The 16,931-nt window shown below is 37.9% G+C and overlaps 2 protein-coding genes across 2 annotated transcripts in view; both read left to right on the top strand.

Annotated features, from left to right (window-relative positions):
* Nucleotides 1-12,996, top strand: part of LOC145998492 (60S ribosome subunit biogenesis protein NIP7 homolog) — a 29,509-nt gene extending 16,513 nt beyond the window's left edge. Inside the window, exons 2-4 of the mRNA XM_083134911.1 lie at nucleotides 1,868-2,093; nucleotides 7,456-7,596; nucleotides 12,332-12,996. Of these exons, the coding sequence (XP_082991037.1) occupies nucleotides 1,868-2,093; nucleotides 7,456-7,596; nucleotides 12,332-12,451 (487 nt within the window). The 3' untranslated portion in view covers nucleotides 12,452-12,996. The remainder of the gene's footprint in view (nucleotides 1-1,867; nucleotides 2,094-7,455; nucleotides 7,597-12,331) is intronic.
* LOC145998339 (transmembrane protein 107-like) lies at nucleotides 12,524-12,943 on the top strand. The gene has a single exon (XM_083134743.1). It carries the CDS (start codon nucleotides 12,524-12,526, stop codon nucleotides 12,941-12,943), a length of 420 nt encoding a protein of 139 aa, XP_082990869.1.
* Nucleotides 12,997-16,931: the final 3,935 nt, after the last annotated feature.

The raw sequence follows: 16,931 nt of genomic DNA, 5'->3' as shown, positions 1-16,931 counted from the left end.
TCAGAGACCCATTTTTCGGTATCTTCTGAAGAAGTGAACCGCTGTCCAATCAAATCGTTATTCAAGCAATCGAACAAGTAGTAGTCCGAAGGAGCAACGTCTGGTGAATACGGTGGGTGGGGTAAAACTTCCCATCCGACATTTTCTAAATAGGTTTTGACCGGTTTTGCAACATGTGGGCGAGCGTTATCATGTTGAAAAATAAGTTTATCGTGTCTGTTCTCCCATTCTGGTCGTTTCCTGGCCAGAGCTTGCTTCAAACGCATTAATTGTCGTTGATAACATTCTCCATTAATAGTTTCACCTGGTTGCAGCAGCTCATAGTACACCACACCTTTCATATCCCACCATATCCACAGCATAACCTTTGCACAGTGAATATCTCGTTTCGGTTGTGATGGACCTGGTTTACCTGGCTTCACCCAGGCCTTTTTTCATTTCGGGTTCTTGTAATGGATCCACTTCTCATCGCCAGTAACAATGCGATGCAAAAACCCCTTTCTTTTCTGTCTTTCAAGCAGCTATTCGCAAATGGTTTTTTGTCTTTCAACGTCTCTGTCTTTCAATTCATGTGGAACCCAATGTGACATCTTTTGAATCATTCCCATGGCTTTGAGGCATTTGGAAACTGTTGTTTGATCAACGCCTAATGCTTCTGCAAGTTCTTCCTGTGTTTGACACAAATCCTGATCGAGCAATGCTCTCAATTCTTCGTCTTCAAATTTTTTTGGCTGTCCAGGTCGCTCTTGGTCTTCCAGGCCGAAATCACCACTTCTAAACCGTGCAAACCACTTCTGACACGTTCGCTCAGCTAGCACATGGTCACCATACACTTCACCAAAATACGATGACTTTCGGTAGCACTTTTCTGCATGTTAAAGTAATGAAGCAGAACAACCCGCAAAAACACTTTATCTGGCATGAACTGCGCCATGTTCAGTTGACTACAAAATGCTGTTGACGCGTCAATCAACTGCCCTATACTACGAACGATGCACGCTGACAGGAGTTTTCAACGCATGTGTGGATACACGGAACTGTGGGACGATACGCTCGTTATGCCATCTCTTGTCCAGGCGCACGAATTAATTCCTAGACCAAATAATATTAGTTGTGCTTCCTTTCTGTCATCCTGGAACCCTAGATTCATATAGATTATTTGCATTATGCATTCCAAAGATATTTCCCATCTGTATCCATCTAGATTTTTTCTTTATTTCCTGCATGTATTTCACAAAAATGTTTACAGTTTAACCATGATGAGAATACCCCTGGCAACCTTGCAAACTACAGTGCACAATCACTTGGTTTCTCTTCCCACTTCCCGTTCTCCCGTGCATGTGAGCTGTGTGTTGCCACACTTGAAGGAAGAGGCATTGCCCTCTGCTGTGCATGCAAGTGTAACAAACATGTGCTTTATTTATTTGTACATATATCTGACCAGGGGTAGATAAATACAGGGTGCCAGAAAATTTTCAACTCGTTTACATAAAGTTTTAAAAAAAAGTGGCAGAAAAGCGATTCTAAATAACAAATATCGATGCTTCAGACCATCATTATCCTTATCATTGCAATTAACAGAAACGGGTAGAACACCTAGATGGATATGGATGGGAAATACAGATACATATAGAGATAAGTTATACAGCAATGCCAAGTATTTTTTGATGCCCAAAACATAATCCAAGCACACCAATAGACTCCCACATATGTCAACATTGTGTAAGCATTGCCTACCATAATGTTTTACACATACATCACCATGTCTTAATTTTTATACAATTTGAGATAAAATGTTGTGCTGGTCATGTGACTTTATTTATTTGTTCATAAACACATGTTTAAAATATGCTCTTTCTTCCCACAGCATTGGTCCAAATGTAAAACTGTTGATTGAACGTCCAGATGGTGTGTATTGCTTTCGGGAGCAAAAAGACCGTGTCTACTACATGTCTGAACATATACTGAACCTGGCATCTAGTATTCATCCTGAGTCATTTGTCACTGCTGGAACTTGTTTTGGCAAATTTACGAAAAGTGGAAAGTTTATGCTTCACGTGACTGCATTACATTACTTAGCACCTTACGCTCAGGTAAAGTATAAATAATCATTCTAGCCGGGTATTTAGCCAACCTCCATGGTGGAGGGGTTAGCAAATTGTGCTAAGATTCCAGGGGTCCCTTCATCAATTTCGTTGTATCATGTCATTCTTTCTCATCTTCGCAATTAGCGAAAAGTGGCAGAAGAGCAAAGGAAATGAAACCAAATCAAATCAAACTATTGAGGTGCAGGGACTTTGAATGCATGTGACTTTTGTATAAAAAGCCTTGGGTAAATGTTTACTATACACAAACACATTTCTTCATTTTAACAGAAGAAACTACTTACAGAAACTAGTTCCTCTAGCATTGTTGAACATCTGGAAGGTGTTTTCTGCCATGTGGGAATGTGTCATAGCGGAAATTCATTATTTTTGTTGAAAATTAATTCTCCGATGCACAATGCGTACACCTTCGTAGATCATGGCGTTTCGTGATTGTGTTTTGTCGATGTTAATTGGGTATGCAGTGTTTCCAACCAAAAATACAAACATAGTTAAAATCCGTTGAACCATTCACGATAGCCCCAAGAAACATTATGTAAGGTTAGGTTAGGTTTACTTAGGTTAGGCAAACATAGTTAAATGAATTTTAACTATGTTTGCCTATCTTAACTAAACCTAACCTAACTAGTTACACAAATTTTAACTATGTTTGCCTAACCTAACTAAACCTAAATTAACCTTACGTAATGTGTCTTGGGGCTATCGTCAATGGTTCAACGCATTTTAACTATGTTTGTATTTTTTCAGTTAAGAAAGTTGGAAACGCTGCATACCCAATGAAAATCGATAAAACACAAGCACGACGTGCGATGATCTACAAAGGTGTACGCACCATATTGTGTCTTACGGAAGCGCAAAATCGAAAAGAAAGAAGTACTCTTAATGCGAAAAATTGAAGTTACTTTTATCAAAATAACGTGAATACACCTTAAAGAATATTCCGGGAAGCAGATACGTAAGTACGAATGTTAGAAATGACGAAACAAAGAAGTTACACTTGTTTGTGGGTAGTAAATTTTTACCAAACCTTGCACTGGGTATTAACTTTGTCCATGTGGATATTTGTTAAACATTAAACAAGGAATGATTCTCTACATGAATGTTCAGTGTGGGGGAAAAGATACAAATATGTAAACAAGTTTTTGTGTAAAGTAAAGAAAGACATGGATACAAGACAGCTATGGAGTCGCCTGCACAATGATTTGTATCAATGGTCTGTTGACATTTATCGGATTGATAAGAGAACAATAACTTTTTTCTCTTCTTATGCTTTACGGACAATTTATGGGGTTAATTATGGCATATTCATAAAATTATCAGTACAATATAAAAACAAAAAATCTTTTATAAAATACCTAAAAGTACTTATGTTGGTGAGTATATGATTTCCGTGAAACTACGTTTCGGGATGTAACTACTACCTTCATCAGGTAGATAGGTTATGCCAATTTAATTATACTGTACTGATAATTTATACTACGTTAGTAAGTCGCACCTGCATAAATATGAAATTCATAAAAACATAGATTTTTTTAAAAAATTATGAAGTGTACTGGCAAGTGGCAAAATTGGTTGTGTCAGAGGACAGTACCAGCTGTGCCCAACATCTGGCTATCTTATTCAGTCAAAGCCCAAATGAAATAACACGAGTTGAAATTTATCATACAAAAAGACTGGCATACCTAACCTACCTAACTTTTGTATGATAAATTTCAATAAATTTCATGTGAGCTTTGATTGAATAACATAGCCAGATGTCGGGCACACATGGTACTACCCTCTGACATGAGTAATGCTGCCAGTACACCTCATAATTTTGAAAAAAAAACTACGTTTTTATAAATATGTTATAATTAACCCCATAAATTGTCTGTAATGCATGAAAAGTAAAATTTTATGTTTTTTTTATCATTTCGATAAATACCCACAGAGACTATCGATACACATCAAAAATTATTGCAAGCAAATCCATAGCTTTCTTTTATCCATGTTTCTCTTTTACTACATACAATCTTTTATCCATGTTTCTCTTTTACTACATACAAAATCTTTCTTACTCCTTAGTAACTTTTTCCCCATACTGAACGTTCATGTAGAGAATAGTTTTCTTGTTTAATGTTTAAGGGCCAGTTTTTCAATGTCCTGTTAATCTTTGTTAACTAACTGCCAGTTGGAGATAACAGCCAGTTACCAGCACCGGGTTTTTCAATGTGAAAGTAACTGCCAGTTAACTAAACCATGGTTCGTTCTCCGAAACAGTGTGTTGGCAATTCTGAAGCACGGAAATTACAGGAAATCGATCTGCGCGCCATCTGTTTGTATAGTTTCAAACCGCGTCGACTGGCACACAGCCTGGCGTTTAAATATAGAACTACAAGCACACCGTGCTCGAAAGCACGTTATTGCATTGTGAAATGATAGGAACAATGGCTGCGCATCCATTTTGTATGCTTACGAAATAAATTAACGAAAGACAGCACTACAAATTTGGTTTTCTTCTAATAAAGGCCAATTCCACGTGGGGGAAATGATGTTATGAGGCGCAAGCGCAGATACTTTCTTGTAGAAGAAGCGTGAAGAACTCGAAAGTCGATACATTAATAATAACGGTTTATTGATATAAACACTATTATTATTATTAATATGTAAAATATTGTACATTTGACTGCATGCTTTGTACCTCTCTATGCGTGTGGTTGAGCGAAAAAACATGATGTTAATAGTAAGCATGCTTTCTAAACTTCTAAAAATATAAAGGTAGTGGTAATAATAATTTTAAAATTTACTCTAATATTTATCCGAGAAGATCATTCAACAATAAAGCATGAATTAAACGCAACACACGTAATAAATAATTGACAAGAAAAAAAAAATACCCTTGACCAGGACTCGAACTCGTATTACAACACACTCCGAAAGGTGGTGCTGCTCACCACTACACCAAATTACCGATTGGAGATTGTCCCGCCTAGTAGACCGGATATCCTGGCCACAAATTCTCTAACACAACCTTATCAAGCAAATTCTAGCAACTATGCTGCTTAATTTCCATATTTGCATGGACGTTGGTAACCTCTGCCAAACAAAACAAGTATTTTTCCGTACCAATTTAAAAGTTTTATGAATCATATCTTGTTTAATCTGACAGTGAAGTTGCGAGTGTGGGTCTCTGATAGCTGCATGGGGCAGCCATGTTGCTTCGCAACTTCCAGTTAGGCTGGTAACTGCAAGAAAAAGTACCAGTAAAGATAATCGCCACCAGAGTTCCAGTTACGAGCTAACTGTACATTGAAAAACCGAAATTTTCACTAACTTCCAGTTACGTGCTAACATGAACCTTAACTGGACATTGAAAAAACAACCGTTAAACAAATATCCACATAGACAAAGTTAACATCCTGTGCAATGTTAATGTCACTATGACTTTTAGACACCCTGTATTTGTTCCTGTAAGTGGTAGAAATTGTATTTTACACGAGGTATATTGGTGCCAATACAAGTATTAACTCTCCAGGACAAAAATTTGAAGCCCTGTTTACTGATTTTTAATATTTTACTGGGTCATAGATTTGTATCAATATTCATGCTAAAGGTTTGCATTACAATTGTATTTAGTGTAATAAGTTGTGGAAAGATCAGAGTACATGTGCGTGGCACTTGTCATTGTAATTCTTCTTTCCGTGTTTTGATCTTTCACGTGCTGCCCTTCAGGAAGTTCACAAGTGCAGGTTTAAAACATTGAGAACATTAGTAAAAGGCAAAAGCAAGTTAAATGTAAAAAAGGAGTCCCGATTTTCACCCTTCATTTACATGGTGCATTAACTGCTGTATATATGCTCGGTCAGTATGTGAGAGACCAAAATACTGTGTGTAAGTACTACGACCTTATTGTACTCCATTGGAGGAAAGGTATTTGTACTTTTCTTATTTTACATTGCATTCCTTTCCTCCTTTCATCTGCTTTCCTTTTCCTCCTTTCATCATCATCATCATCTTCAATAGCAGGTCGCAAGAAAAAAAAGTGTTCATTCTCCTGCACCTCAAGAGAAAGTCCATCCATCATTGTTTGTTCTCCTTGCATTTTATTTAGTTAAGGCTTTGAAGTAGCAAGATAATACTAATTTGTTAAATGCAGTGACCTAATAATTATATTCTCTCTGGGATTATAACAAAAATTCATCTTCACAGACCATTCACAAATATTTCAAGTACATTAATGAAATTGTGCTCATAGAATTATTACATTTTGGATTAGAGATTTTGAGTTGTATGCTTTGATTTACAGTCTTAAAAGTTCACACTTATATTATATGGCTTTTAACAAAAAAAAAAAAAAAAAAAAAAAAAAAATAGTGCTTTTTTCATGCTTATTTGTACAATATTCATTCCCTAGAAATCAAGGCTCTGCTTGTAAGAAATGTAATTGCTCTAACTAATTTGATCCTATGGGTGTCAATAACTTTAAAATATTTGAAAGAAGGTTTGTTTTAGAGGTTTTTTTATTATTATTTTTGGAATGTAAAGGGTGACCTTCCACATAGTACACCCAATTGTCAACCTCAGTTCCATGTAGTACACCCTGGACTCCTTTTGGCAGACTAACGAGGCTCTGGCGACTGGCCCTATGGCCAGTATAATTCTGTGTGTTGCCCTGTATTTTGTCCCTATGTGTGCCGAGTGCTCTTTTACAGCCTCAGCTTTTAACCTAAGTTTTTTTTTAGTTTTGCAACATTACAGCTATATTATTTGTTACGGTAAGGGGTTTGGCCCCGTATAACGTGACGGGTGCAAAATAGCCTAAATGCTGATGTACCCAAAATTTTAAGTTCAAATTCAAATTATTATTATTATTATTTTATGTATTTAAGTACAATTTTAGTGTACTGTACTGTTTTGAAAACCCATTAATGTTTGTGTTATATGTAGATATAAGCTTATGAAGCTACTACATCTAGCTGAGTTACTGTAGCTATCTTTTGTGGAAGACATTTAACATTAAATTACAATGCATAGTACTAATCAAAAATAATAGAGAATTTAATGCTAATTTATGTATTTAATTTTAGCATGTCATGTGAATTGAAAGATCTACCCATTTTTATCATACTATTATTCTCCTTCAATGAATTGGAGAGACTACAAACAGACAATAAGTATGTACATTGTGAAGTGATGCCAGCGAGTCTGGAAAATAAAGTATGTGAATGAAATTCCACATATAGAGACTTAATCAGATTTAGTTATTGATGGTTCTCAACCTTTATAACCATTGCAAAATTATCTCTGACTTTTGCAAAATAAATCGTTAAGAATATGCCAAAACTGTGATCATGCATGATTTTTTTCACAGTACAAGATCTGGTTAAAGCCTTCTGCAGAGCAACAGTTTCTCTATGGCCACAATGTTATGAAGTCTGGATTAGGAAGGATCACTGATAACACACCCAAGTATCAAGGAGTCCTTGTGCTTTCTATGAACGATCTTCCTTTGGTAAGTTTGCAAAACGTATATGTTGTATATTGGATGAAAGGGTCAGAAGGGTTAACATGAAAAATGTGAAGGAAATGGGGAAACACTCACCAGACACTGGACATCTTTAAATTTTTAGTCACATTTTCAGACATAGGTAAAAGATGGTAAGGTTACCAGGTTCAGGGTGAAAAAGTTTACACAGAGAAACATGGTTCTCTCGGCAATCTTTTCAAAATCTGAGTATGTGGGTGGGGGAGTAATGTGAAGGGAAGGAGGGAAGTGGGAATGAAGAGTAGAGATAGAATTAGGTTTGGAAAATGTCTGGCCAGGGGGTGTGGTTGCAGTCATGGCTGATATGTAGGCACACTCTCGAACATTTTCGTACTGAGCTGCTGGTGGATTGGGGTAAGGTGTAGAAGATCACTACCTCAAATCAGTATTGAAAGATGTATTGTGCTTTATTATCAACTTCATGCTGACTTTCTGAGGAGAACCTCTTGTTTGTATGTGTGTGTGGGAAAGGGGAGGGGGGTGTTTTATATTCTTTGGGTCTGAATTGTTCAGTGCATTCTTGATTTACACTTATTCAATGATTACTTAAGTGAAATTTAGAAATTTCGCACTTCCGCATTGCACAATTTAATGGTTAAATCCTATTAATTTCGAAGATCTTCATTAACTGAAGGGTATGGCGTCTGGAGTGGAGATGGTATCGCATCACTGCTTTGTTTGTTCCTGGGCAGTGATAGTTACAATTTCTTCCATTCGGCGGCGCTGGCGTGTGCATCCTGGTTTGCCTCCAGACAAGAGGACTAGCGATGGGCAACCCCCTTTCTGCACCCCTATCCAACATTGTACTACATGTGGCAGAGAAGTCAATACTCACCCAATCAGAGTTTGCACATATAAGATACAGAAAATAAGCCAATGACACCCTATCATTTACAAACAGGAAGAGGACTTAAACCATATCCTAACTGCCCAACATAAATTTCACCGTTGAAAGGGAAGAAAATGGCTGCCTCAACTTTCTCTACCTAAGAATCGAACGACACCAAGAAAAAAATTCATCACGTTCGTGTACAGGAAACCAGGTTCGGACACCCAGCACATCCATGCCAAATCCAACCACCCACCAAAACAGAAAGCTGGAGTATGGATGAACTTCTACAGAAGAGCCTTCGCACACAGCTGCACAGAAGATGACCTCCATGACGAAATAGCATGCGTAACTGAAATAGGACTAAACAACGGTTACACCGAATGCCAGCTATCCATGTGGTGTGCAAAAGCAGAAGCCCAGCTCAGACACCCACGAGATAGAGATAACCTGAACCAAATTCCCAAACCCAAATGGATCACTTTTCCATACCACCCCCCACATCAGGAAAATTTGCCAAGGCCCTCAATTTCAAGAGATACTACGAATCCAAACTTGCATCCCCTGGTGTCTACAAGGCCACATGCCAATGCCACAACACAACACCTACATTGGCAGAACCATCCGCACTGTCGAATAATGGATTAATGAACACGTAAAAGATGCCAAAAAAGACACACCAAAATCGGACCTTTTACAACACCACCACTCCACTAACCACACCATCTCCTCCATATCCATACTTCACCCAACCAGCTCGGTCATAGAAAACACTGTCAAAGAAACCCATGCTGTCATCCAACAGAAACCAGCACTGAACCTGGACAGTGGACAGGTGCACCCAACTTGGCTCCCCGACCTGAAAAAGAAAAAATGCGGTGCGCATACTCAACCCACCTCCAGCCACGCAGGGAACAGGAACTGCACCGCACCGAGCAGCATGGCAGTGCCACTGGACAACAGGAAGCAGACAACTCAAACCAGGATGCACACATCAGCGTGCTGCGGAATGGGAAAAATTGCAACTACCGCTGCCTGGGAACAAACAAAGCAGTGACGTGGTACAATCTCCGCTCCAGATGCCGTACCCTTCAGTGAATGAAGACAGTGGATCTTCGAAATTAATAGGATTTTACCATTAAATTGTGCAATGCGAAGTGCGAAATTTCTAAATTTCACATAAGTAATTTTAAAGCATATTTACCGCATCCATCATTTATTCAATGATGACAAAATATTTCATGAGAGGGGTCATATTAAATTCAATTTTCCTTTATTGAAGGGCGAGGTTCAGCCTGCGGCTGTTTACACACAAATCAAGCATTGGAATTTGTTCCTGTTAGTCTTTTTTATACATATATACACTGGGTGCTCACTAAATTGGAATCACGTACATAATATTTCGTTGGTCCAGCAGGTGCTGATATGTATCCACAGTGATACCTTATATCCCTGATAGCAGCACATAATGATCCATTGGAGTTTAGTACAGGATTCAAGGTTTGAAGGGCCCATTCCACATCATCCCATAGATCTCTATAGGATTCAAATCGTGGAAGTTAGGCAGCCAATAACTATGGTCCATCTTTTTGGAATGTTCCTCCAGCCAGTCAAGCACAATCCTTACTCTGTGGCATCATGCATTGTTCTCCTGTTGTTGCTGTTCCCATGTTGATAGAAGTGTTGCATCGTGAGGTGTATATGGTGCCATAACATTCCAGACACACTAGCAGTTCCAGTCCATGCCAACAGAAGCTTCTGCACCCATCAGCATGGTTTAGCAAATACCATCGGACCGATGCACCCTCTTCCAATCGCCATGCTGTGGTCCCAGATGAGACTTAGTCACCAGTGTCGCTTCATTAAGAGAGGAATAAGGAATGGGTTGTCTGCTGTAGAACTTCATACAGGGAAGGGGTGGAGAAAGGGAAAAATAATCTCTCCTTCCCTTAAGTCATTTCAGTTCTGCCTCTTCATGGTCATTGTCCCATTTTTCTTTCCATTTCCTGTACACCTTCACTACATTAGAACATGCACACCCAATCAGTGTCACTGTCTGGGTTATTGATATCCCTGATGCTTGGGCAACCACAAACATGCATGGCCATATTTAGAGGGTGGGTTCTAGGGTTCAACTCCCCCTTCCCCCGAAAATTCTCACATGTTGGATTAATGGAAGTTCAGAAACCAAAATCTATAACTCATTTTCAAAAATTTATTTCAAAGTTTCAAAGAAATACAACAAGGAGACAATTTTGAAACGATCCATCTAGAATTTTCATACATATGGAATTCTGAAACTTGAGTGAAACAGTATTTTTTCTCAGAATTGCAGCCCACCCACGCGACCCCTCCAATTTCACTTCTGCTGTCCTCTTTTCAGTATTATTTCTGGCTGGGTCAAACTGAAAATTCCCTAAGTTTTGAAAAAGAATAACTGGTTACATAGTTTTCAAAATTCCAAAAATTAAGTTTTAAGGTCAAACAACAAAAACTTCGTGACTAAAATTTCCATCTAACTTTTAAAGCTTTTTCTTGAAGGTGTTTAAAATTTAATAACAAAGTATAATAATTGTGCATTTCAGTACACACTGTATACTGTGTGGAATGTAAAAAAAAAATTAAGAAAAAACTTGTGCTGGATATTCACTCATCTGATCGACTAAGCCTCCTCAAGGAAATAACAACAGCCATAATAATAATATTTTGGAATAAGATTTGTTTATAATTATGATATTTTAATTATTATTATTATATAATTATTGTCATTATTTCTATTATTCAAATTTCTGGCGACAACCATGAGAACAATTATGAATGAACCCCACCGAAAATGTTTCCTGCCTACGGCCATGCAATCATGCTCTTTTGGAATGCATTAAATCCTTACCACTTTCCATTTCCACTGTTTGACTAACACGTAGTCTTGTGTTGATGCTTATTGCATTGCCTGTACTCAAGGTAGTCATGTGATAAGGTATAAATATGGTCAGCTGCGGGAGGTGCCCATTGTTGAAAGTGGTTGTCACAATTTAGTGAGCACTCAGTGTATATAGGAGGTGCGGTGATCTAGTCAGTGTATATAAGCAGTAGTGATTAAAATTTACCAAGAGGATAATTTTATTTTCTAAATAGGAAGTTGTCATTTATGTGAATCAGAAATATTATGAAGGGTGGGAGGAGTATATGCATGTTAGTGTGGATGTAGATTTGTAATAACATGCTTTGCCAGAGTAATACAAATCTTGATGTGGCACTCCTGCATTACAGAAAGATTACATTAAAATTAATAAAATATTTCACCATCTTCTTAGCCTAGCTTATTCTACTTTCAACCCATATATCTGCTATTACTGTATTATGTAATAAGAATGCACTGGAAAGTGTAGGATAAAATATATTGACAACCACATCTTGATATTGTATATAATAGTAATATCAATAACCCATGGTACAACAGCCCATTTAGGGCCCAGGCCTACCTCGCTCCCACCTGCTGAGGTGCAAGATCATCCTACCAGTTACAAGGTGATGTGTGGTCAGCACGACAAACCCCCAGTCGTCATTGTAGGATACCTTGTTATGCTACTTATTCATAGATCCCCAATTTCCTCACGATGGTGGTGACCACTGGTCCCATACACAGGCCGAAACCTCAGGAGAAAAGTTGTTATGCTTCCCCCAGGATACTCGAACCTGCACACGTCCCGTAGTCTGAGCCCAAAGCATGATACCTTAGACCGCACTGCCATGATGCGGGACTGATATTGTATGTAAATGTGTAAAATTTGATAGCTGCCTTTCTTTATAATTTTTGTAGATATATTTCATATTGATTGACCCTTATGTGCATTATTTTTCTAACAATTACAGGGTTTTGGTGTTTCAGCAAAGTCAACAGCAGAGTGCAAACGTACAGATCCACTTTCAGTTGTTTGTTTCCATGAAGCGGATATTGGTGAATACATAAGATCGGAAGACACTCTCATATAAGTTATTAGTAATTGTTTAAGGAGCGTGAACAAGTATTGTGATGTGTTCAGTTCACTTGTGAAATAATTGAACATGACTGTTTACGCAGAAGGACTTGTGCCTGCAAGATTTCTCACAATCATTGCGCATTTGACAATCTCTATCATAATTTTGTGGGACCGAGATGAAAACATCAAATCTTGCTTGCCTCTGGAGTACTCGGAAGACGATTACAGAAGAAAGGACACGGAAATGACTGTCGGGTTGAGTGTTGCAGTTGGTTTGCTTGGGCTAGAACTCCTGAGCTTTTTATCTGGATTGTCGATGTTCATGCCGACGGTTGGAATGGTGTCTGTGGCTGCACATGCAAGTGCATCTGTTTTGCTTGCTTACTTCTTGTTCGATGAGTGGGACTGCAATTTGTACTGGTGGGTGTTTGCCTTTTGCAGCTCCTTGCCTGCAATTGTTGAGTGCTTAGCACTGATTGCTGTGTTGGGGCTCCGCAGGATGTAGTAAAATGTCATTCACAGAATGTAATGTGGCTCTAAAAGAAAGGATATATGGAAGTAAGTTGTTGTTTTTTTTACAATTTCAAGGTCAGTCTGTCTGACCCTTACCTATTATTCCTTTCCTCTTCCACCCATTTAGCTTTGGTGCATTTCAGAGTAATTTTTTTGGGCCATTTCATAAGCATTGTAAGAGAAGCAGAAAGGAGGGAGGAGGTGAGGCAGGAGGCTTCATCAATCGTGCAGTGTTCAAGCAAGCTGCTTAAGCATGATAAATACAAATTGCATTTTTCTCCTTCTCTACTCAAAAAAATTAATGTTGATTATTGAAATGACGAGCTTAATGACAATTAAAGTTGTTTGCATTGATGTTCTGTGATGGTTTTGTCATGTGTCCCTTGTGAGTACATTACGGCACGTTTGGTTTAGCCTAAGCTCTGGAATGTGAAAAGCGGGAAAGGTTTGTCATCTGCAGAAGACTGCATGTGACTCATAGGAGCAGTGTTGCAATTCACGTAAGTTACAATTCTACCAGGCATGAAAATGGCAAAGGCTATTTGGGATACATGCTGTTGTCTCATTAAAATAAAAAATACTTACATTAGCAACTAATATTCCACAAACATGTTAATAATAACTTGCTTAAAGTTTGAAAACACACTTGTGAAATTTGTGCACGTCACTTTTAAATTTCTTTCTTCTGCGTATTTTGTTAGGTGTTACTAATCCCTTCCTAGTTACTTTGTTGCGATTATTTTCTTTCAAGATATGTTTTCTGATGCACCAGTATGCACATGTTTAACGTTCAACAAAGACCACAATCAGCTTCTTTCTTCATAAACTTATGCACGTTGAGAATAATTTCTCTACTCTAACTGTGTATCACTTTGCTTCCTCCAATCTTCTTTCCAGTTTTCACCTCATGTTGTTTCCATTGAATAAAAACATATAACACAGGTCAACAATCACCTTCCTTGCGGTAACACAATCTGCCACGCGAGAGGAGAGGAAGGGTTAAACGAATGCTCTACCTTTTTCCTTTAACTATCACTGTTGTGTTTGGTTGTTTGTGTGGGCTCCATTAATTTTGATTTTTTTTTTTTAACTAAATTCAGACACCAATAAATCCCCTCACACCCTACGAATAAGCTCTAAAGTCAGATTATGGATATATGTAATTGTTAAAGCAGTTGGCAACTCTGATCTCTCTGGAACTCTCACACTGAGGGGCAGGCTTATGCTCAGCTGAAGGCCAAAGCTCAGGCTAAACCGAATGTGCAATAAGTATGCAATTTTGTATATATCAAGTGTAGTGAGTGTTGGCCCATTTCTTTTAGTTTAGATATACATACTTTTCCCTCTCCCCTTTTCTTTTTGTGCGTACATGTATAAAATGATGAGTGTTAAATGTAACCAAAATATTGGTCTGGGCATGGATATTTGTGAGTGTCCATTCATCAAATTTCATCATATCACTCATCCCCATCTTCGCAAATTAGCCAAAAGTGGCACAAAAATCGAAGTAAAATAAATCAAATCAAATCTTCCCTTCCAACAGGAGTTAGTCACAATCTAAGATGTTAATTTTGTCCAATATCAGATACTATACTTTACATCATTGCTACTTTTATAATGATAATGCTCTCCAGCTAGCACCTTCTTCAAAGCTGAGAAGTGGTGCAAGTTGTCGATGTTCAGGAATTCCAAGAAAAATTTGCCGGATGAGCTGTTGTTGCCCCCATATGGAAACCATGTTGTTTTTAAGAAGCAGAATATCAGAACTGATATGCCTGGTCGTATCTCCTCTGTGAAATTTGTGTTTGTGTGCTGTTCTTGGATGTTTATGATTAGCCAAAAATGGCAAAAGGGAACTAAAATGATTGAATTGAATCAATTCACTGCGGATATTTTTCTTCTGAGACTGGAGAACCAACTTGCTTCAGGTTTCTATTTGAGTTTATTGTACATTCCTCTTCTACCTCACAAAATGAGTGGCTGTGATGTTGGTGGGTGGTGAACTGATATACGTAGTTTTACACCAATCGCACAGAAAGTTGTATTGTTTATATTGCAGTTTTTGCTAAAATTCTTGCATTAATCTTTCTGCTAGTAAGTTGGACCTGGTCTTACATTGACATCTTGCTCTTTCACTCATAAGTCAGACCTCATCCATCAAACATTGCAACCAAGGCCTCCAAAGCTTGTTTTTGGTCCCGAGTCCATATCCAGGACTCTCAGTACTCAGTGAAACTAAATTTTGGAGAATTAGATATCATCACCAGCTAAGACCTGTAAACGATCAAAGTAACTGATAATCAATTAAAACCTAAAAGAATCATCAGAGCTGGTGAGTCAAATATGGAATTTCTATTCTGAGTTGAAAAGTTTAGCTGAAGATTAAAATATGGGGTGCTGATTGTCAAAACTAATGTAAGAAAAAGTTACTCTTGATTTTGGTTTTATAAATTTTACAGGATGACCTTTCTTCAGCAAAAATCACATTAGTATGTAATTTCAAATTCCTAATTTAGTATGCATGCAACTGAGAGGAATAGTTATAGAATTATACATTATATACAATAAATTCCAATTACAATAATTAAAAGAAAGTTGATGACGATTGCTTAAGACTTTTCTAAAATTGATTGTATAGACATGACCTGGGCATGGAACAAGCCTAATATATTTTTTAAATTATTTTCTATTTTTGTTATACATTTAAATAACACTAATGCTGTGTTATGTGGTTATTAATAGGGTAACCATAATATTCAATACTGTAGAAAGACACCTGACACATGCAAATAAATTGATCAAATGTTAGGATATAACATACTTGTTAAATTGTGATAGTAGTTCTTTGATTCTGTCTGTAATAGGAAAATTATTTTTGCTGTTGGATAAATGGAAACTAATTCTCAATTAGCAGCAGCTTCATCCATTAAATTTGTACTTAACTAAGGGGAGAGGATTATAAGTGGTGTGCCCAATAATTGACATTTCCAAAGTTATTCTGTTAATCTGTGTTGGGATTTTTTTTTTAAAAAAAAAAAGTGTACTGTACATTCAGCTTTTGGTTGCATGACCATGATGAAGTCAATGTGCCTCACCTCTTTCAGTCAGGTTCCGATACCTCTAGGACTATTGTACATTTAATCTCTCATATTAACATAAAATAACCTGTGTGTCTACAGCCCTGGAAGGTCCTTGACCTATCTTCCGACTGCCAGTCTTCCTCCCACAATCCTACCTAAGCCTTGCGTCAGGTCAAGTTTGCAGCAGGTTCTCGCATATGTAGAGCCAAACGTGTGCGCAGAATATAGTTCCGCTGAGACTGGTTCCATTCCGACACAACTGCACACTTGCAAGAAAACAGTTATTTAATTTGTAGTATGCAGACAAAATGATACATCCATTAGCAGGTATGGACTTGATCGGTTGCAATCACTGTGCAGACGAACTTGGATCTGCAGATTTCACCAACTGGAGTTTGTATTGCGCTGAAGATCAAGAGCGAGTCGGGCGAGACTGAATAGTTGCAGAGCACGTGGAATCCATGATACCAGTGTTGCACATCCCACTATTTTAACCCTATGTTTATCGTCATTCATAATCGTGCTATACAGCGGCGAGAATGGCTGAATCTAGGTCTCCTGTTCAGTGCTCTGCTTTGCCCGAGTGTTATTTTGAGCATCATCCGAAGGAAAAAGCTCTTCAGAATCAAACAAGATGTTTTAAATCCATATTACTCCTTAAGATAACAAGACCAAAATAAAACAGGGCATGAGGTGATTTGCCGTCAATGTGCGCACGAACTGTGTCTCGGATGTTGAATGATTTGCGGTTGAGTTTAGGAGTAGGAAACGATTGTTTGTTGTTTGACGACAAAAGTATCTCTGCGGTATTAAAAGATATCGCCGTGAAAAAAACATGTTAATTATTTGGACGAAGCATGCATCAATGTGGGACGTACAATGATTCGAGCGTGGGAGTGT

Source organism: Lepisma saccharinum, chromosome 14 (assembly GCF_977018435.1).
Source record: "Lepisma saccharinum chromosome 14, izLepSacc3.1, whole genome shotgun sequence".
NCBI lineage: Eukaryota > Metazoa > Arthropoda > Insecta > Zygentoma > Lepismatidae > Lepisma > Lepisma saccharinum.
This window is presented reverse-complemented; position numbering and strand designations above follow the sequence as displayed.

Coding starts and splice junctions, on each gene's coding strand:
- LOC145998339 (XM_083134743.1), top strand. CDS start 12,524: ATGACTGTTTACGCAGAAGGACTTGTGCCTGCAAGATTTCTCACAATC.